The sequence below is a fragment of the Tyto alba genome, unplaced genomic scaffold (assembly GCF_018691265.1).
Source record: "Tyto alba isolate M040663 unplaced genomic scaffold, T.alba_DEE_v4.0 Super-Scaffold_33, whole genome shotgun sequence".
NCBI classification, from domain to species: Eukaryota; Metazoa; Chordata; class Aves; order Strigiformes; family Tytonidae; genus Tyto; species Tyto alba.
The window spans coordinates 1,127,677-1,149,397 of record NW_024881308.1 but is presented as its reverse complement, the minus strand read 5'-3'; the positions used below and the strand labels follow the sequence as shown (position 1 = coordinate 1,149,397).

The window sequence follows — 21,721 nt, the reverse complement described above, 5'->3', positions numbered from 1 at the left end:
CATGCAGGGACACTGGTGCTGATGGGGTCCAGCTCCCCCCAGCTGCAGCGCTGCCCCAGGACCCCCCAGCCCCTGCGCTGGATCATGGCAGTGTGGGGAGGAGCTGATGTGCCCATAGCGCAGCCTCTGCTGTGATCCCCACTTGCTGCGGGACCCCAGAACAGCCCCACTGCCCCTCCAGACCCTGCAGATGCTGTGGGGGAGTGGAGCCTCGGGCAGCCGGGCACGTACCTGCCCACATGTAGCTGTTTCCACTCCGTGCCCAGGCAGCTGGGCATGACGAGGGGACTCATATCCCCTGGGGACATGGCTCCCCAGCCTCTGGCCAGGCACCACTGGCCATCCCACGGTCTGAAGGTCACCAGTAATAACTATTGCTTAACCCTTTATATCCACGCATCACAAGGATGTGCCGGCGTGCCCAGTAAGCCCCACTCTACAGAGCTTCCCCGGAGCACTGGTAGGAGCTGCAGCTCCACGGGGCATGGCTGCCTTTGCTGCTCACCCGGACACGGGGCAGGGCTGTGGGGCTGGGAGGGCAGTGCCAGCAGCCCCGCTTGCATGGCAGAAGCCTGCATGGCTAATGCTGGTTCGAACCACCCCCTGCCACCAAGAGCACCAGGTTATTGTGGCGGTTTCAAAAAGCCGTGCTTGAAAAACATAAACCTGGTTGTGCCCTAGAGAGAGGAATGAAGATAAATAAGCCAGGCCTGGATGGGGGGGGAAGACGGGACTAGTCTATGTATGTAAAGCACCAGCATCCTTTTTAATGCAAAGGTGTCATGGGCTCCCCTGGCTGTGGCCAGCGGGCTTAGAAGCTTTGAAGAGCAATGAATTATTGAAGCACACTCTGCTTCCAATACCTTGCTGGCCACGGCTGCAAATCAAATTTCAGAGGGACTTACTGCATCACGAACATCATCAGAAAAAATGTTCTCGGCCTGGTTTCTTTTTCTTTGCCCCCCTCCTTTCAGTTAAGGTTAGGAGGTTAAAGAGCTAAAGACAAAATACCTGCTGACACTGTTCCCCCTCCGGGTACGGCGGCAGAGCCCAGCGCAGGCAGCCCCGGGGGGCAGAATGCGACCTCAAGAGCCCTTCACCTCCTGGGGTGTGGCCACAGCTGGGGGTACGAGACTTCCCCCCTTCGTTATTCCCCACCCATGTAATGAGCCTCCGTTTCTCGACAGCCTGACGGAGGGCTGTGGGCACAGCTGGGTGGCGTGAGCCCGGCCAGCAGCTGGGCAGCCCCACCGCTCGGCTGGGAGGACACGGGTGCCGCCCCGCTGCAGCCGAGCGAGCCCCCACGGAGGTGGGACCAGCCCCTCAGCCCTGGGCCGACCGACGCAGGCAGCGGCCAGGTAGGGATCTTGTTTTGAGGGGAAGCTTTTGCCCAGCTCCCTCCCCGCCCTGACCCTCCTGGGACCGTCGGATAGGGTTGGCAGCCTGTGCCACCAGACTCGGAGCGGGAGCCGCCTGGGTAGGGAGCAGCTGCTGTTGGCGTGGCTGGAGAGGCACTGGGGGACACTGGGGTGTGACTGGCGGCCCGAGTGCCTGGGGTAGCCCCCCCCGTCAGGAGCATCTTGCCAGCAAAGCCAAGACCGCAGGAACCCAGTCCAGAAAACATGATGTTCAGTGCCCCTGCAAGCCAACAGGTCACAGGTGCTCGGGCTGACCTTGACCTCAGACAGCTGGTGTGAGCCCCGGAGGGCAGGGAACAGGGCTTGGGGCTGGCCTCCGGGGTAGGACGGGGTGATTGTATCCAGACCCCTTCTTGGCACAGGAAGGGGACTAAGCTGGTGATAGAGAAGTCACCTCTGGAGCCCGGTGTGTGAGAAATGTCCTTTTGCAAGCCCAAATGTCCCCTGACACCCACTCCTCCCTGGAGCAGGATGAGCCCTCTCCCTGCTTGTGCCATGGTGAGGGACCACATGCATCTGCCTGCCCGCTGAGCCCAGTGCTTGGGGGGCACGGAGGCCCTGCCCTGCTGTAGATGGGGCTGCTGCGAGGCAGAAATGCCCAGTGGGTCCCAGAGGTGGAGAAGTGCCCCTCTGACATGAGGGAGGACGGGAGGAGTGGGACAGGGACAAACAGGACACTCCTGCCTCTGGTGTGGGGCAAGCCCCCAAGGCTATGCACCTCTCCTGCCCTGTTTGCAGGCTCTGGGTAGTCTTGGGGCTCATCTGGGACTATTGGGAATCCATGTGATGTTTCCAGGACCATCCCCAGAGCCAGACGTTGACACTGAGAGGAGGTGATCTCCCAGCCCTGTCCAGTCAGGGTGGGGGTTTTCACGGGAGCAGTCCCCAAGGCGACACAACAGTGTCCTTAGAGTAGAGTCCCCAGGGAGGGAGGCTGTGCTCCCCGTCCCCAGATCTCCCCTCCCCTTGGCTCCACATGCAGCTAGCGGTGCAAGGGAAGACGCTGAGGGATCAGGATCCCAATGGCCAAGAAGCTCCTTGGAGTGAGAGAAGCCCCAGGCAGGGGTTGAACAGGAACAGGCAGGTCTGAGCAGTATTTCTGCCCCAGACACTGACTTAGACCCATGTCTGTTGATCCGAGAACACATGGAAGCGACGGGCAGTGTCGGGACTTCCAGGGGACAGAGTCATACCACAGGCACCATTAACCTGATGCATCATCCAGGTTAGCCTCCCCAACCACACATACAGTCAGACCACACCGAAGCCTCCTTAACCCCCAGTAGCCCCAAGAGTAAATTTGTTATCCAGAGTGGGTGGCCTGTTCGGTGCCAGCCACCCCACAGACGCTGGCTGCTCCACAGATCTCCCGTGGGGCAGGAAACCCAGCCCAGGGCCTTCCCAGAGGATGCCTTGCCAAAAGGACAGATGGGGTCCATAGGCAGCCCGGGCTCCAGCTTGCTTTCTCGAGGATGTGCCTGAGACCACACATAGCGCTCAGGACACAGCAGGGGATCCAGCCCTGGAGGGAGGAGCGGTGCACCCACGTCGGGCTCGGTCTCTGGGTTGGAGCCTGGCTGCATGGCACATGCATCCCTGCACGCTGCGTCCGGCCCTGCGGGTGCCTTGGTGGGTGCATTCGTGCGTGGTGCATGTCTGTGTGTGCCGGGGCTGGGCTGCATGGCAGAGCTGGCACACGTGCGAATGGAAACCCTGTTTGCTTTGCAAGTCTCTCTTCCCCCAGACCTCACTGAAGCAATGGCAACAGTGCAGCTCTTTCACCCCTGCTCAGCACCCGGGATTGGAATTTTCCCCTTCCCTCTTCTCTCCTCTCTGTTAATGCTCCAAGTGACTGGGGAATGCCCCAGGCAGTATTAAGGTAGGGGGAAACCTCTGTGTGGCCCCTTCTTTCCTTTGTCTCCATGTTCAGCTCATGACACAAAGAGCAGCAGAGCCAGAGGGCACTGCTTCTTTGCAATGTGCGATGCTGTGTGGGGCTGGTGTCAATGGAGCCCAGCTTCCAGGGACAGACTTGTAAGTGAATCCCACATGCCTGCACCACAGGGCACCGCACGGACCAAGACCAGTCAGAAAGGAGGATCTGCATCCTGAAGCCTGGCAGAGCGTCTCTGCTGTCCACTCCTCCCCTCCTGTGCAGCCACTGGTCAGGGTGGATCCCCAGCTCTCTGTGCCAGCAGCCACCTACAAAAGGCCCTTGACCTGGGTGTCCTCTTGCTCCCACCCCTTTCACATCAACCGAACCACCACGGGTAGAACCAAGCCTACATCTGGGAGAGCAGCATGAAGAGCAGCAAGGCTCCCTCAGCCTGTGAGGAGCCTCCTGAGCTTTTCTGTGCCAGGCCTGGATGAAACACAAGGCAGCCCTCATTTCCACTTTGTCCTTTCCATCATACATGGGCTGTGTTCAGAGCCCAGGGTCTCAGCTGCCAGGAAAGTTGCTGCTATCGAGATGCTGCACTGGCCACAGTCGAGGTCCTTGCCTTTGACATCAGGAGGTGCTTTGGGCTCTTCTCATCCATCGCAGAGCTTCAGAGACTGTAGGCCAGCCTCCTCACATCCTCGGGTGCCAGAAGGTGCAGAGAAGCACCCTGGAGGATCCTGAACAGCACCTCAAGTACCTGCACTGCTTTCAAAGCTCCCCAAGGACACCTGCTTGTCTTTTCGGGTGTGGCAATTTTGAAATATCTGTGCTCTGCCCCATGGGAGCAAGAGCTGTGGGAGTCCCCGTGGACTCTGTGCAGACAGAGGCAGGACATGCTCCAAACTGGGGCACCAGATTCAAAGCATGTCCTGCCAAGCATCTGTCTTCCCCTTGACGCTACTAAACTGGAATGTAGAGCACCTTGAGAGCAGCTTTGTTTCTTGCTGTCTTGCCAAGGCACAAAGTAGAGAGGCAACGGAAAGGAGAAATAAGGCAGCTCAGTTAGGACCAGTGGGCTGTCGCAATGCGACAGGGAAGCTGGTGGAGGCTGTCCCTAGGAGAGGGACAGGGTCCATATGGGGCAGGCAGTGCTGTGGGTTGCTTGGCTCACGCTGCTGTAGGCAAGCTGCACCAGCAGAGACATACTGAAAACACTATCTTGGCTAGAGCCAAGAGTGCCCAAGGCCAGGAGATGGATGCGCAAGCCCAGGCAGAGCTGGACAACCTGAAGACCCTGCCCTCAAGCAGCAGCACCGGTGCAGCCGCAAGAGCCTGAGGTCTTAATGCCCCCTCTGTCCTTGGGCTCACTGGGCTGAGCCCAGCACATCTCACTGCCCCACAGAACAGCATTTGCCTCTGCACGGGAAATGGCCGTGTAGTCCCCTGGCCGCTGCTTGGCATGCCTGGATGCTGGCAAGCTCTCACCTCCTTAGCCAGGGGCTGCAGCCTCCAGCCCTGTCTGCCCCCCTCGCCCCAGCCCTTTGCTGGCCCAAAACCCTTGCAGGCAGGAGGCTGCGACTCATTCTAAGGAGAAGGCAGGCAGCAAAAGAGTCAGACCTGGCACCAAGCTGATAGGTGCTTCTCATGGCCCCTGTCTCATTTAGGAAAGGTCAGAGCCAGCCACTCCAGTGACCTGTGGGATCTCTCCATGGCAGGACTCATCTGGAGCCAGCAGGGTCCCTCCTGGCTGGCCTCGGGGCCACCCAGTGCAGGCACCTGGGCTGGGCAGAGGGATTACCCAGGAGATAAAGGGCTCTCTGCTCTTGCTTTTGTAGGAACCTGCTGGATAACACCCAGAAGCTCCTGAGCTGGGCAGTCTTGCAAGTAGCCAGCCCAGAAGCCATTGCCAAGCACAACCCTTGCAGGAGGCAGAGTGGAAAAAGCTGGGAAAACCAGCGGCAGCAGTGAGTGGGGCCAGGGAGGCCTGGCCAGTTTGTCTCACGTGTGAGACTCCCTCCACGACAGTCCCCACCTGGATCTTACACACAGGTGACACAATGCCCCTGGCTCTCTGTTCCATGTCCCCCAGTAATATGGGTCCTGGCTCATGGGCACCCATCATGGTGGGAGCCCCATCACCAAAGCAGTCCCACAGGCTGTTTGGGTTTGCTCCACATAGCACTCGGGTCACCCCTTGCCTTGTCTTGAACACACACAGCAAGCAGCAGGCTGGCAAGACACGGGTAGAACTCCCGGCTCCTTTGGGCAGAAGAAAGCCCTTGGAGTGAGCTAAGCTGTTGCATGTGTATTGAGCCGGCATCTGGCACACCCCAAGCCCTCTCAGGAGAACGAGAAGCCACTACCTGCAGATCTGAAGCTCATCTGAAGATGTTGCACCCCATGAGCAGCAGACGGCACCCTCAAGCCGGCTCTGGCTCCCACAGAACGTGCCTGACGTGAACAAGGAGGGGAGCAGGAACCACACAGCGCTTAACAGCTCTGGCTCTTCACAGTTAGCTGCAACACGGCTCTGTGCATCCCCAAAGCACTATATAAACACTGACTGATTAATCCCACAGACCCCTAGGGAGCTGGGCAGATCCAACAGCTCCATCCAGCAGAGTCAACATGGATGCTCTTGGCAGCATGAGCTGTGCTCAGTGAAAGACCCTTGACTGCTGCCTATGCCGATCCCCAACCAGCCTGCTTCCCACAGCAGGCTGTGGGGGCCTCGGGCCGTCCCAGTGTCTGCATGGTTTGCACATTGCTGCATTCCTCACATCTTCCTTTGCTTCCCCTTGACCACGTCTCCTCAGCTCAAGGGCAGGTCAAAGGCCAGCTACAAACCAAGTTAGACACAAAACCAAGGCTTGCTCCTGGCAACTCAGGTTGCCCCATCTTTCTCCTGGCCTGTCCCACAGCGTGTGTGGGTCTTGTTCTGACCAGTCCTGGGCTGACATCTGGCTCTGCTGCTGGCTGAGGACCTTGGTTGTGCCTACAGTCATCTGCGCAAACCCTTGGCAGGACAGGCAGGCAGTGGTGCTCGACACTTCGGTTGCTCAGTGCTTCAAGCCTCTAGGGGAAACATCAGCTCGCTCATCTCTGAGGAGAAAACAAGAGACCATGTCTGCCTTAAATTGATTGCAGAGCTGACAACTCGGTGAAGTTAGAAGTGCTTTGCTTGCACAAGGTACTACTCACCTTCATGCAGAGAAGCCAGCACAAGGTCTATGTGCCTGAGCTGCTCTAGAAGGACTTGTGGGGGCCTGGCTTGGCTTCAGAGATGAATTTCAGCCACTAACAGCCACATTCAACTCAGAAAATTTAAAGGGTGTTGGACCTAGTAGAGGTCTGGGCTCTGATACACAGATCCTTGTCTACAACAGCTCTTGATTGCCTTGGCCTGAACAGTGCTCGCACTTTACATTAAATGAGCGTGAGCTTTGCGTTGAACAACAGTGTGCCACCCCTGACTCAATGCCCAGCGCAAATCTGGTGAGACTCTTCCCTTCCCGTTATGTCTGGCATTGTGCAGCTTTTATCAACTGTGTAAGCATGGTCCAGAGTGAAGGTGGTCTGCAGTGGTGGTGGGGTGAATGGCTGTGGGTACATGTGCTGAAACAGAGGCGATCAAACACAGGGCTGCCTGGCATGAACTGGTAAGGGAGGGTCGGAAAGGAATTGCGTTGCCCATTCCCTCTACATTCCAGCTGAAGCTCCAACAGTTGTCCCTGCCACCAATCACCCCAAGTCCCCATAATCCCACTAATCCCAAAGGTGCTGTCCCTCACTTCTGCTCATGCTTCCCTTACTCTTGTAGGTGCCTCAAGGGGAGTGGAACAACACGCTGTCTCGGGAGAAAGACAGCGAGATCCCGTGCCGGCGCATGCGGAGCGGGAGTTACATCAAAGCCATGGGGGATGATGATAGTGAAGACTCAGAAACCAGCCCCAAACCATCCCCGAAAACTGCAGCTCGGAGGCAGAGTTACCTCAAGGCCACCCAACAGTCCCTGAGTGAGCAGAGCACCACACAAAGGTAACGGTGCAGCCCCTCCGGGATCTCTGCACAGGGCCCAGGGGCCACCCCAGAAGCGGTCCCTGGGGTCTAGCCAGCAGCACGCACGTGGAGACCCCATGGGGGGGGGGGGGGGATCAGATCCCAGTAGGGCTCCTGAACACCAGCTCAGACTGCCCACAGGGCAGGCAGGTGAGGAGACAAGCAGGACAGGACGAGATGTGGCAGGGGAATGGAGAGAGCTTTCATTCCTGGTGACTCCCGATAGCCCTGGCGATGGGAGTCTGCTCCAGGTCCCTGCCCCCGCAGTGCCAGGGAGGCACTCGTTTGATGGAGCTGCGTGGATTTCTCCTCTAAGCATCTACTCCTCCAAGGGAGTGCAGAGATCCCAACCGCACGATGCTGTTTAGATATGGAAGATGCTCAGCCAGCATGGCTGAGGACACTTGGCACGCAGCCCACACGCTGCTGGGACCGTGCCATCTGATTTGCTCCGCAGGTGTCCCGGGGACTCTGGGACCAGCCAGAAAGTGCCCCGTTGGCACACTAGGCTGGGTAATACCCTGAGGCCAGGAGAGATGAGCTAGCAGGTCTGGGACCAGGTATTGGGGGAGGAAGACCCTTGGTGACTTGAGCCAGAAGAGAGACAGCAGAGCAAGGGGAACACAGCAAAAGCTTGCTGGGCAAGAGGCTGGTCCTTGCAAGATGGAGTCTATGTGGACCACCTGCTGCTCCACTTCCCAGGACAAGGCACCCAGGGGCTGTAACAGTCTGTCAGTGTTTCAGATGCTGCAGCTCGGGAGGATGTGAGCAGCACAGAAGGGCAGGAGGAGGTGGGAGCCACCGCAGAGGGATTGATGATGTTCAGGAGACAGAGGCAGAAGGCAGTGAGGGTGCAGCAGGCAGTGTGGAGACCCCTCATGGTGGCTTCAGACTGCAGAGCAGATGTTGCTTTCTGCTGAGAGATGGTGACAAAATTATCTGCGGGGCGCCCTGGGAATGCCTCCTCTGAACCCATTCCTGTTCCCTGCATTCATATCCACTTCTGGGGGGGACAGAGTTGGGTCCAGGGGCCTCTGGTGCAAAATAACCAAGTTGAGAGACCGAGGGTCTTCCTGTCTTGAGCTCATTGTCCATTCAGGTCATGTTCATCAGGGTAGGACCTCACCAGGGCTGCAGGGGTCTAGTCAGAGCCCACGGACAGGCAGCTCTGAGGAAGGGGTTAGATCAGGGCAGGGTGTTTAGGGTGTTTAAGCTGGAGGGGCAGAGCCAGCCCAGCCGCAGATGCAGCTGCATGGGAGAAGAGTGGTCTGGGCAGGGCTGGGCTGGACACAGCCCTTGCTGCGAGTGCTGGGTCCACAGCAGGAGATTCCCTGGAGGGAAGGATCCTGCCCGGGAAGGAGAGGGCTCCGCAGCTCTCAGCGCTGAGCTCCAGGGGGGGGAATCCCATCCTGGTGTGCCAGTCCCTTCTGTCCCATGCTGGCCAGGGCTTGTGCCGGGCACAGGAATGGGCCGGAGAGCCAGCCGAGCTGGCGCCGGAGCATGAGCACGGCTGCCATCTGCTGACCACCCCCTCCCCTCTCTCCCCCTCACCAAGCAGCTTTCTGGATGCTGTGGCCACTTTGGCTGCTGCAGGGCCTCCCTGGGGTGCCCCGCCAGCCTGACACATCGTTGGGACAGCGGCGGGGGCACCGTGCCCTGGCACAGCCTCATGCCAGCACTCGCCAAGATCCTCAGTCTCCTTGGCCAGAGCTACTGGGGCCATCTCTGGGCTCCACCAGCTGAGGGCCACCAGACCAGTGGTTTGGGACGGGAGGGGCTGCAGGGAGGACAGTTGCACCCTTAGCCAGGACAAGGCACAGAGGAGTGAGTCAGGATCTGTCCCTGTGAGAAGGTCTCTATCCTTCCAGCTTCTGTTGTCTGCTTTGTGACTCGGTTTTCCCGCGGGCAGGCTGCAAGTGTAAGTCAGGGTGAAGCTCAATGGGATGGACACAGGGATGCTGGCAGGGACATTGCCTGCCCCAGGACACAACTGACTCACACCATGGGTGTACAATGAGCTCATGGACAAAACCCTCTCAGGCCGAGGGAAACAAGGCAATAAATGGATGGCCCAGGACTTGGGACAGCACATTGCCCTTGGCCACTCGGCAGGGTGTCCCCTGGGGGCTGGGTGTCTCCTGCATCACCCTTGGCAGAAGATATTACTCCCCAATCTCATCATACCCCAGGACGGAGGCTCAGGAGGTACCACAGTCCTTCCTTGAGGTCCACACACTGCCCAGGGCTCCTGCCCAGCTGGGATGCACCCTGCCCTCAGCTTCACTGTCTCCCAGGCTGCTGAAGGAGAGACCTTTGCACCCACAGCCCTGCCAGATGTGGGGGAAGTGGCACCCCGAGGGTCCTCTGTGGGGACCATGGGCAATTCAAGAGGGAGAGTCGCCACAGCTTGCCCAGGCTGGCATGGCTAACCGTGTCCTCCACCATGCCCTGCCTGGCCTGTGACAAGGACTCTTTCACACAGGGTCGTGTGGTGGAACAGAAGAATGGGGGAGTACCATCCTTTCCAAACCCCTCCTCTTCCTCCCACATCCCTCCCATCCTTCCACATCCCTCCTGGCCCCTCTGTGCCCAGGTATCAGCTGAGACTGTAGCTGTGGTCTTGGCTGGGTCGGGCTCAGTGACAGTCCTGCTCTTCTGCTGCAGAGGCTGCTCCTGAGCCCCGGGCACCGGGACAGTGCTTCTCCCAGAGCCTGCAGCAAAAGCTGCTCTGGAAATACCAATACCCACCCCTGCTCCTGCAGCACTGTCATGCAGGCTTGGCTCCCCTTGAGCTTCTTCCAGATAATCTTTCAGGTTCCTCTACACAATTAAAAAAAAAAAAAAAAGAGATCCTGAAGATGTTTCCAATTTCAAAGTCCACAAAACACCATTTACAAGTCACTTGTCACCCCACCTCTCACACCCCCTTCCCACCATTTCAGGCAGGGAAGAACCAGCTTCACCCAGCCCCAGCATCAGCCTGTGCGAGAGCTGCTTGGTCACCAGGGATGTGACTCTGGGGGCTGGCATGGATCCCATGTGCTCCCTGGGGTTCAGCTGGACTAACTGGCATCTGCAGCGCATTCCTGGGGACAGAGTCTTGTCACCTCTCCTTCCCCTGCACCCCACAAATCTTCACCCCTGTGCTAGACTCAGTAGCTCAAGCCAGGGGCTGGCAAGGTGAAAAGGTGCTTCCTTCTACTCCAGGAGCTGCAACAGGGGCTGAGCAGTGAACTCGGTGCCCAGCATCATCTCTGTGCTGCCACATTTGCCTGTGCCTGGCAGAGAGTGCCATGGGCAGGGGTGTTCTGGCTGTCCTGGCAGGGTGGCAGCTCCAGCACAGCCCCAGTGCTGCCCCTGCCATGGGGACACCCCTCACACCCTCTTTCTCTGCTGGCAGGAGCCTGGACCGCCTGGACTCTGTCGAGATCCTGCTACCTCCGAAGTTCCCAACCTGGGAGGAAGAATACAACCAGATCTCTGACAGCGTCAACGAGTCCAGTTGTATCAACCAGGTGAGATGCTGGAGCGCTGAGCCCCGCTGCACCAGCGCACCCCAGTGAGGAAGGAGGCCGGCTGAGGGGAGAGAGGAAGATCTTTTTCCCCCTTCAAAATAAGGTGCAGGCTGCGCTCCAGGAATTGCATACACTATTCTCTGACAGCTTTACCAACGTATCAAGGCCAGCTCCTTAATTCTGACTCATAGTAGACACCCCTTCCTCTAGCTTTGCCTCCTCTCAGCACTCCTGGTGCAGCTGAAGTCATGGCCACAGGTATGGTAGCCTGAGGCAATGCTCCACAGTAGTAGGTGAGGCTCAGGGCTGCTCTGAGCACAGGGTCCCAAAGTGTCACCACTCAGAAGCCACCTGCAAGGCTGCTCACTCCTGCTGTGAGCTCCTCATGCCCACTGGGTGGGTACAGAGCCCGGGCCAACCTCACATGGGCAAATGGTGGCATCCAGCCTGGGACCCTGCAGCAGGTCACCGGGGACAGTAACCCTGCTTAGCTCTGAGGACCTCATCCCTCGTGCAGCAGTCTGGACCCAGGAACAAGGTGCCTGTAATTTGGCAGACTGTCCTGCCAGCTAGCTGGGGTTCTCTCCCTTGAATATTCCCGGTCCCCTCGTAGTGGCAAAGCCAGGGATGCCGGTGAGGTGCTGATAAGAAGTGGCAGACCCCGTGCCACAGGGCGGGCTCATGCCCTGACCCTGACCTCTGGGATGCAATCGGTGGAAACGGGGTTTAACTCCCTGTCCTACACTACGCCTCCCCTTGGGATTACTCTAGAGCAGCCTGGGTCTTGGGTAGCTATAAGCCAGCTGCCTCACAGGCCAGGAAATAATCCATGCCAGGATGAGGCCTTTGCAGAGTCCCCATGTGTTTATCTCAGCCCCGGGACTGGGACTCATCCTTTTGGTGTGCAGGTAGAGGTCCCCGGGGCAGCAAGGGCTCCACAAGCTTCTCCCAGCTGTTTTACTGTTGCCCTGGGCCTCCGTCACGTCCCGTCTGCATGGGAACACGTGCACACACGTGTGCCTTCTGTGCTGCTCCGCTCCGTCTGTGCGCAATGATCGAGGGCGGCAGCGTGAGACGGGGTTTAAACCATCATGAACCAGAGCATGGAATAGGGTGAGTGGAGTGTGCCGGCATCCCCTCCAGGTGTGTGGGGCTCTGAGCCCTCCTCCAGCCCAGCCCAGCCTCTCCAGCCCCATGGCTGGTTTCTCCTGCTGTCACAGAGCAGTTGGAGCCCTTGGTGGAGAGTTTTGGGGGGAAGGCGCAGGGCATTGCTTGCGGGCATACATGTTCCTTGTGGTCAGTCTTGTTCCTTGTACATCAACAGCAATGTCCTGGGTGTCTAATTGCACAGAGAAGGGGTCAGGACCGTCACATTCTTGTCCTTTGCATGTAAATCCATGTCTGAAGCCAGGTCTCTGCGTGAAGACACGGGGTGGGCTGAGTCTGTGCTTTCTCCCCATCTAAAGCTGCCATTTAGCAGCTGCGTACAGCACCCCTGTGAAGACATCAGAAGAGTCTTCGTGCTGGAGGGTCTGAGCAGCCCACGATGTGCCAGGAGCTGCCCAGGCAAACATCCCAGTCCCAGACTGCTAGCAGTGTGACACTGGGGACATGCCGACTGCCACAGCACCTGCTCAAGTGCGGGGCTGCCATCATCACATGCACTCTGACCACTTTCCTCCAATTCAGAGAGAGTTCAGTTGCAGCTGGGTTGGGATTTAGAGCCCTCCCACAAAATGCGTATCTGTTGATCCAGGATGGAGCTGGTACAGCCACCAGTGTGTGCTGGTCTCATCCTCTGGTGGGCCTGATCTGCCCTTTTAACCAGTGCCAGAGGCAGTTTCTCCCCTGCCCTCATTTTTGTGTGACTTCCAACACCTTCCTTGTGTGTCCAGCAAGAGCCTCGTGTCCTCCCTGCACAGGAGCATTCCCTGCTCTGGAAGACAAGTCTACTCCGTTTTGTTTTGTCCCAGCTGACCTCCACCTTGCAAACTTCTGGAAGTGCAGGGTTCACTGGGTGTGCATGTCAGCATCCGCCTGTCACACCAAGGGGACCAGTGAGCAGAGAGCCACAATCTGAGCTGTGCCCTGTGTAGAAGGGCCGGACCAAGTCCCCAGAGCCAAACATCTTCCCTTGGGTACATTTTGAACCAGGATTCTTCCCAAGATGGGTCATTTTTGGCAGCTCGCACAGGGCAGAGCTCATAGGGTAGATGTGCTCTGCAGACCAGGGATGGAGAGGAGGAGAAGGCATTCCTCCCCACAGGCAGTGCAGTGTCTTTTGGGCGTCTGTCCTTATGCCGAGTGTGTGCTGTGGCTTTGCTATGGAGGGAAGGCGGTATTGCTTCCGTGTGGCTTCCTGGCATGGGGACAGAGGAGATAGCAGCGAGGTGGGCAGCCCGACCCCAGCAGGGTGAAGGACAGTTTTGCCAACATGGAGCACTCAGACTGCCCATCTACCCTGGCTCTGTGGGCTGCAGCCACCCATCGCTTCTCCTGGCCATTTTGCAAGGTACTGGCCAATGCTGGGGGCTTCGCAGAGGTGCTCAGAGCCACACCAGCCCTCGTCCAGCAGCCACAGGCAACCCATGCGTGCCAAGGGGTGTCCCAGCATTGTGTGTCCCAAGTGTGCCCTGTGTATATATATTGATATATGGTGCATACAACAGGCTGAATGCATCAGCAGCTTCTCTTCGTCTGGGAGGTGTCCCGTGGAGCTTTGCCATGCCCCGTTTGCGCCACTGTCTGAGGGCCTGTGTGGCATCTCGCTTGGCATCTTACGAGCTCTGAAGTGTCAGCAGCCGTGGCCCCAGGGGACAGGCCGGCCACTCCCCTCGTCCTTGATCCCTGTGCAATGGCTGTCTGTGTGAGGGGCTCCCCCGTTCTTGGCCTTTAACCTTCTCCAACTCTTTCTTCCAGATCTTTGGACCCCCCTCACTTATCCCTCAGATATTTACCCATGGAGAGCAGGTACCGTCCCACTGGTGTTTCCCTCTTCCTTTGTCCTAGAGCTTTCTCGGGTCAGCCTGGACACCCATGGCAGGGTGTGAGGCAGGCTGTGGGGTCAGCCCACACCCAGGGCCAGCAGCAGGAGGAAGAGGAGGACGAGGAGGAGAAGGCAGCATTCCCCACCTGGGCACTGCAGGGCAGCTGGAGAGCTTGGTTCCCCTGGCCCCGGTGGGGGGGTTGGGACCATCAGTTTTAGGGGGAAAGTAGATGAACTTTTTGAGCCAAACCTTGTGGAGCTCATTTGACAATGCTGAGCTGAAGTACTTCCCCGAGACCAAAAAAAGGGCCAGGAGAGATGGAAGTGAGCAACAGGGCCAATCTCAGCATCTCTTATCCGTATTTCAGACTGCTCTGCTTTAGGCTGGCTCTGATTTAACCTGAGTAAGCCTCTCCTGAGTCCAAGTTTGACCAACCACTGCTACTGGAGAGCAGGGCAGGGCTGGGGGCATGGGTGGGAGGGAGGTGGGGGGCAGCAGGAGAAGCAGGGAGCGAAGCTGCCCCTGCTTGGCTCACATCTCAGCACAGCCTGCTGCCAAGCCCTCTCCTGGTGTCCCCCCCCACAGATGGGGCTAGGATGGGTTCCCGATGGTGCCACCCAGAACCAGTCCAGGCAGCGTGTCCCTGGTCAAGCGTGGAGGCTGTCCCCCCAGCCCACACTTCCCCACCTTCTCCCTCTACACTTCACCCTGCTGCAGCACCAGGCCATCTCCTCCCACCAAGGAGCATGGCTGGCCCAGCAGGGTCTCACAGCTGAGGCTGGGGTCTCCCAGCTGTGCTGGTGGGGCAGGGGGACCTGTCAGAGGATGGACAGGGATTTTAGCTGCACATGCTCTCGGCCTCTCCGTCAGAGACCAGGGGGTGTTTCACAGGCACTGCAGTGGTAAGTCTTTCCTACTCCACAAGCAGGGACACTCTCACCTCCAAGGAGGGTCCCCTCTTCCCTCTCTCTCAGCAGAGACTGGGCATCCTGCACCCCACCAGCACCGACCGCTCCACCTCCCGGCCTCGTCTACCATAAACGGGACCATGCAGGAGTGGCAGCGGGGTGGCTGCAGGGAGAGGAGCGGGAGAGGAAGGGAAAGGGCTGCCTGCAGTCAGGGGGTGACTGGCTCTGCCCCTCTTCCCGTGCAGGCGCCAGAGCCAGAGCTGGGGGAGCAGTACGAGGCGGTCTGCGACGCTACCTACAGCGAGGCCGAGTCGGCCGCTGCAGAGGTGCTGGACCTGCCTCTGCCCAGCTACTTCCGCTCCCGGAGCCACAGCTACCTCCGAGCCATCCAGGCAGGCTGCTCCCAGGAAGAGGACACGGGCTCCGTCCGCTCCATCTCCCCCCCGCCGGCGGGCAGCCTCAGCGGCAGCAGGACCCTGCCCACCAACAGCAGTGAGTGCCAGCGGTGTGCGGCGGGGAGGTGGAGGGGAAGGGGGCATGAGGCCAGCGGGGACCAGGGATGCCTGGCTGGGCTCAGGTAACTGTATCCCCAGCCACGGTGGTTCAAGACTTTTGTGGGCCTATGGGGGCTAGCTCTGTGCCAAACAGGGAGGCCAGCAGCCAGGCATGGCGCTGGGATGGCTGGGGCTGGCTCTCCGGATACGGGCACTGACACGGCAGACAGGCTCTGGTCGCTGGGATCTAGCTGGCATGGCTGATGCAGTCTGGGAGAGCTCAAAGTCTTCCCTCGGTCGAGCCGAACCCAAGCCTGGGTTGCTGAGGCTGCGGGACGCCCACCTTGCCCAGGAGCACTGGCTGCCCTCTCTGCCTGAAGTCCTGCAGGGCTGCAGGTGCGGCGGGAACCTGCAGCACAGGCAAGCAGCCCTGCTGCCCTACATTAAAAATAGCTTTCATCTTCCTTCTCCTCTCCACTATGCATCTCTTATTACCCCAATCCAGGCTGTAGTCGACGGGTCTGACACCTCTCTGAAACTCTTGGGCACAAAAATGTCTATCAGGGACTCTGCACTGGCTTCCCCAGAGTCTGAGCATACCCTGACCTCTGCAGCCCCTTCAGCCAGAGGCAGAAACTGGGGCTGATGGGAGGAGGGAGGACAGAAGGCATCTGCCTCCGTCCCTCAGTGATGGAGGTTTGGAAAGGCTCTGGGGTTCACCGTGAACTTCTTTGCAGGTTCCTGCACAGGGCAGGACTCCTAGAAACAGGTCTGAGGGATGTGATCTGGGGGAAAAGGTGAATGGTGTGAATTTGCCCCCTCCAGATCCACAGGGTTTGTGATTTTGCCCAGCAGGGTCCCAGGCAGGTCTGACCCTGCCCAGCCAGGGGCCTGAGCCGCAGCCGGTGAGGGCAGGACCCTGGCCAGCCCAGACCTGAGCATCACAGCCCAGGCAGCAGCGTGCCGAACATGGGGCTCACCAGCATGGCTCCAGGAGACAGCTCAGCTCTGTGCAGAGGCAGAGTGGTGCTGTGTGTTGGGCTCACGGCCTTCACACCCCGCTCCCTTCCCCTGCGGGCAGGGCAGAAGAGGTAACGGGCAGACAGCATCACCCTGGTGCACCCAGCCCTTGAGCTGCTGCCCAGAGAGTAGTCTTTTAAAATCTTCTGACAGTGAGATGCTGGGAGTTCATCCTTTGGCTGGGCTGGCTCCAACAGCTTTCTCTTCCAGAGACAGAACTGCAGCAGCCACATAGGTATCTAATGCATCGAGTCCTGTTTGCCCCTCTCCATCAGGTGTATATAAATTAGAGACCCCAACATCCCTGGTACAGGGTAAAAACAGGTCTTGCTCTGAGTTTCGAGGCACTAACAAGCCTTCCCAAGCCCCAGAGCCCAGCACCCTGCAGCCTTGGTGCACTGAGCGAACGGCAGCATTATACCCAGCTCCAGATGCCCCACCTGGTGCTGGATACCGGCATTATTCATTCCTGGCCCTTCTCTTTTGATTAGTAATTACTGTACCGGACAAGAGCCTGGGATCACCCTCCGACGTTAGTCAGGATTGACTCCATCCCCCAGACTAGAGGTGAGACTGCAGGCAGCCCCGTTCAGCTGGTGTTTCCCACCAGCCAGGCTGTCTCTCCGAAGAGGCAGCTCCCAGCGTCACAGCAGAGTGGGTCTCTTCACCAAAACGTCTGGTCAGAGCTGGCTCACATGCCAAGACCTCCCTTCCCCAACGGCCGGAGCACCCAGCACCTCCAGGATGAGTCAGGGCTGCCTGTGCTCCTCAGCGGGACTGCCGTGCCCACCTGCAGTGCTGCTGGAGGAGGCTCCTCTGAATACCCCATGGTGGGAAGCAAGGAAGGCAAGTGCTTTGCCCCAGGATGTAATTTTGCCAGGATGTGGTGCCAGGGTCAGTGTCTCAAGACAGCAAGGAATGTCAAGGCCTGCTCTGACCTTCCAGCACTGGGAAAGCCCAGGAGGAAAGAGAGGCAAGAGCCGATTTTCTGTCTCATCCAAAAATGAGCTGGTGCTGGCTTCCCACTGCAGAGACCTGCAGACCTGGGGACACTTTTGGTGCGGCCAGGCTCCACCTGCGGCTGCCTTTACCAAAGCATGATCTGCAGTCTGTGCCTCTCCTGGAAAAGGTGTGCAAGGGCCCTGGGTGGCAGGGAGGAGCATTGTTCTGGAGATGCTGCTTCTGCAAATGGCTTCTGAAGGCTGGAGCAGAGCTGACAGGTTCGGCTGTGCGAAGCTGCAGTGTGGGGTGCAGCTCTGCTCTTGTTGCAGCATTTCAGCTGGTGCGAGGCCTTCCTGGGGCACCAGAGGGTAGGAACAGGCTCCAGAGAGATGCTCAGGGAGGTTGGCAGGCCCTTGCCTCAAGAGAAACCTGTTACTTTTCCATGGTGCTTCAAGTCACTTGATCTGCATCACTTTTACATTATTTTCCTCAAGACAGCCTGTGTCCTTCTTGACTCCTGGCCAGACCCTGTGGTCCAGGTGAGGTTTGTCCATAACATGGGGCACAATGAGCTGAGGGGTCCCATCCCAGGAACATTTGTGGGAACTGGTTAGAAAAAGTGATGCCTCAGTGCTCCTGGACATGGCAGACACCAGAGTGGGCAGGAGGAGTTCGGCATCTCACCAGGGCTGTACAGTGCTGCCGGCAGCATGGAAGCAGACATCAAGCCCTGTCACCCCTGGGGACACCAGGGTCAGCACCAGCAGGGCAGGCTGCTCTTGGCGTGAGCTCTGGCACCAAGCCACAGAGCTATGGGGGGGATTTCAGAGCAGCCTTAGAGTATCTGCTATGGGAAAAGCTGCCAGAACACAGGAGTGGGCTGTTGATGGGAGCCAGGTTGGATCCCCATCCCAGCAGAAGGGGGAGCAGAAAGGGGGGCACCAGCAGACACAATGCCCAGCTCCAGGTCTTCCTACCCAGAGCCATGCCCATGCCCTCACGTCTCCTGTGGTCTGCGCTCCAGGGTCATCACAGTCAAAGCCCACAGGATGAGGCAGGGACTAGAAGAGATCCCCTGGGAGGAACAGGCTGCTTGCTCAACCCTGTCCCTGTTTCCTACCACCCTCTCTGCTCTGCTTCTGTGCCACATGTCCCACCCTGGCTCACCCCACTCTCTGCAAGCCACCCCTGCTCCTTGCTGGCAGTACAGCTGATGCTGAGCTCAGCACTGCTGCAAATCCAGGCTAACACTGGGAAGCAACAACAGGCATAGCACAGAAGGGGGCTTTCAAAATGACTGGTTGCCACCTCTCTCTGACATGACCCAGCAGAGATTTGCTGATTTCCAGAACATCCTCCAGCCCTTTGCATTAGCTACTGGGGCTTGGGGAGGGAAACATTTTTGATGGAGAGGGTGAGGAGCAGAGAGGAGCATCTGTGTTTTCGTGCATGTGTGATGGGGAAGGCAGGAGGCATATCTGGATGGCAGTCAACACCTTTAATCAGCCACCCGGGCTCAGTTCCCCCTGCAAATGTACATCACTGAGGGTTTAATTGGTTGGTGTTGTATGAGAGGGGCCTCCCAAGCAAAGATTGGACCAATAGAGAGAAGTGGGTGCACCATCATCTGCAGGTCTAATGGTCACTCATGGCCTCTGCTTCACACAGGGCTCTGGGATGAGACAACTGAGAGCCCTCATCCATTCCCTTCCCACGGACATGCTCCTGCACCAGCATCCGTGTACAAGCCCAGAGGAACTGTTCCCATCATGTTCCCGGTCCCTGAGAGGGGGATTGCATTTCTTCTCCATAGGGACACATCCTAAAGGGGCACCAGCAGCAGCAATGTTGTGGCTGATACAGGCTTCTCATTCTTTGAGGACAGCATGGGGGTTGTGTCGTAAAGCAAAAGGATTCAGCCACCAGCTGAGGGCCTGAGGAGGTGCAGCAAGCTCCATTTCAGAGAGGACTACTAGTCTCGGGGTCTGTGCAGGGAGCACAGCTGGGTGGGAGAGCCTTGACAGCTGTCACACCTCTGACAAGCCAGTTCCTCCCACAAACGCCTGTGTCACTCATGCATTACAAGGCAATTAGTTCCCATTTGACAGCCAGCGAGACAGATGATGAGCTGCCCTTGATCAGCCTTAAACAAAGCTTTGTGCCTTGCAAGCCAGAGACTCAAAAGCCCCAGTGAAACCTATTCATCTAATTGCCAAGCGTTCAGCTGATAGCCACGCCGGCTCCTGAGCATTACAAAGGGCTCCCCAGACCCAGCTCCTTCTTATTAGAGGCAGCACTGGGAATTGCTTGCTTAATAGACTACTTGCAATACAGAGCTGCATATTTGATGTCCAGGGGAATCAGGAAAGCAGAGGTGAGCAAAGCACGTCAAAAGGAGGTGAGAATCTGCAGTTCACAGACCCCAGCCCAGCCTCCACCCAGTGCAGCAATGACAGCAGGGAAAGCTCACGCCAACCCAGTTCCTACTTGAGCTCTTCTCAGTCCTCCCTATGTTTTCTGGTAATGTCAGCCTTGCTCAGAGCATCCTGCTCTGGGATTCAGCAGCCTGTTCCCAAAAAGCCCAGGTGCCCAGTCCTTTTCCTGTGCCCAAATCTCTGCCAGAGACCAGGGAATACAGCTCTGCCTCCTCCTCCAGGACTGGGCTGTCTCTGTTGACCTGTCTTACTAATAATCAAGATGTCCCCGAGAGTGTAAGCTCTGGAGGGCAGGGACCCTCCGGTTCTCCCTCTCTGCTGACATTGTGATGGCAGCTCTGGCTGCAGGCCCCCAGCCCAGCACAGGAGCCACAGCACCTGGAGCAGAAGGAGCTTCAGAAAGTCTAGCCCTTCAGGCCAGCCCAACCAGAACCAGGCATGAGGCTTGTTCTTGAGAGCCACCAGTACTCTCAGAAACAACTGCCAGGATTCCACCTTGTGCTCAGGCATATGCCAGAGTTTTGGCAAGCCCAGGCTGGGCATTTGAGCACTACCTGGGAGAGTTACACATCAAAGTCATGACAGAATAGCTGCCCTTCTGCCTCTAACCTGCTTTCTGTCTTCTTTGTATTGCTTTTTTTGTCTTTTCATCACTAAATTAGAGAGGTGGCTCCCAGAACCATTGCTGTGCTGGGAACCCTGCCCTGCCCCAGGATAAGGCAGATCCCAGCCTGGTCCCCTGGCACTGATGCTTTTGCAGGGGAAGCATGGTTGTGCTTAGTGGAGAAAAGCCAAAGTGCCTGCACACCTCCATGTGGTGTCACAGCACAAAGCAGCATCATGCTGACCAAATCCCCAAGGGCTGGTTCACTCTGGGACAAGTTCCCACGGCTTCTGGGAAAGTCAGGTAGTGCTGGCTTGTGAGGGATGGGTACAGACACTCTTCCTCCTTCTCTTCCTCCTCCTCCTCTGTGCACAGTGATTACCTGGTCTCTGGGTAGGAAGGCAAGTTCTGCTCCTCTCCTGTCTCAGCTGTCATGGCCTTCTCTTCTTTGTGGAGAAAAAGTAGTGAAGGCAAAAAAACCAAACCAGACCAGGACATATTGATCAGCCTGTGTGTGAGCAGCCGCAGCTGAGGAGTAAAGCACTGCTGTGGCCCCTTTGCTAATCGTATCAGCCAGAGCTGACCCCATATGGCCTCTGAGGAAAGAGACTGTTATCATTCCCTTCAGATTTTCTCCTTCTTTTTGACCTAGATTTCATGTTCCAGAAATAGCTTTCTCTGACATAACCAACAGGAAAGAAACTAGAGAGAGAGAGACAGTGTGTGTGTGTGTGTGTATACACACCAGGGAGAGATTTCTGTTGCACGCTCCATCAATGTTTGTAAGGGAAAAAAAGGGTACATATACATGTTCCATGATCTATTCACATGTCTGTAGGACACAAAGAAATTTATGACAACTGTTTCTCTCCATATTTACCTGTTCATTTTTCACTTCTAATCTTATCCTTGTTATTATGTAAACTCCACTACCAAGCCCTGAGCCCAGACAGCACTCCCTTTTCCCCAGGAAGCCTGTACTGTGGCTACAGCCCCACTCTCCAACTTCACCACCAAAACCAAAATATCTCTGTCCTTCTGCCACAGCAAAGCTTGGTGCTCTTTGCTGCCAGGTTTCAGTTCTGCTACAGGCAGCACCCAACACAGCAAGCTCCTTCGCCTGCTTGCTCTGTGGACGTGTCTCACTGGCACCCAGGAATGAGTGCAATGGCTTTGAGCCCCGTGGAAATCTCACTTGCCCGGATCCCCAGGAAAGGGGGAGCTGCAGCCCACACGATGCTGTGCCAACACAAGCAGATGCAGGGAAGGTGGAAACAGCTGCCCACAAACTTAATACTGGGAAGTGAGCACGGCTCCAAGGTCCTGGGCAAGCCTGCCTTGTCCCAGCAGGGGCCACCTATGAAGGAGTAGAAAGGCAGCTGCCAGTATTTTCTTCTGGTAATATGATCAGAAAGCCAAGTACTTCTTGTGGCTTGCTTTTCTCGGCCTTAATGGCA

The 21,721-nt window shown here is 57.6% G+C and overlaps 1 protein-coding gene across 8 annotated transcripts in view; it reads left to right on the top strand.

Moving 5' to 3' along the window:
* DLGAP4 (DLG associated protein 4) overlaps positions 1 to 21,721 on the top strand; it is a 184,164-nt gene that overhangs the window by 113,479 nt on the left and 48,964 nt on the right. For 4 of the 8 annotated variants that reach the window (XM_032992985.2, XM_032992989.2, XM_042801260.1 and 1 more), the window contains 6 exons: positions 407 to 460; positions 1,188 to 1,358; positions 7,121 to 7,338; positions 10,760 to 10,874; positions 13,794 to 13,844; positions 15,015 to 15,261. In XM_032992985.2, coding sequence (XP_032848876.1) covers positions 407 to 460; positions 1,188 to 1,358; positions 7,121 to 7,338; positions 10,760 to 10,874; positions 13,794 to 13,844; positions 15,015 to 15,261 — 856 coding nt within the window. The remainder of the gene's footprint in view (positions 1 to 406; positions 461 to 1,187; positions 1,359 to 7,120; positions 7,339 to 10,759; positions 10,875 to 13,793; positions 13,845 to 15,014; positions 15,262 to 21,721) is intronic. The other 4 variants (XM_032992988.2, XM_032992987.2, XM_032992990.2 and 1 more) reach the window with 4 other exon arrangements.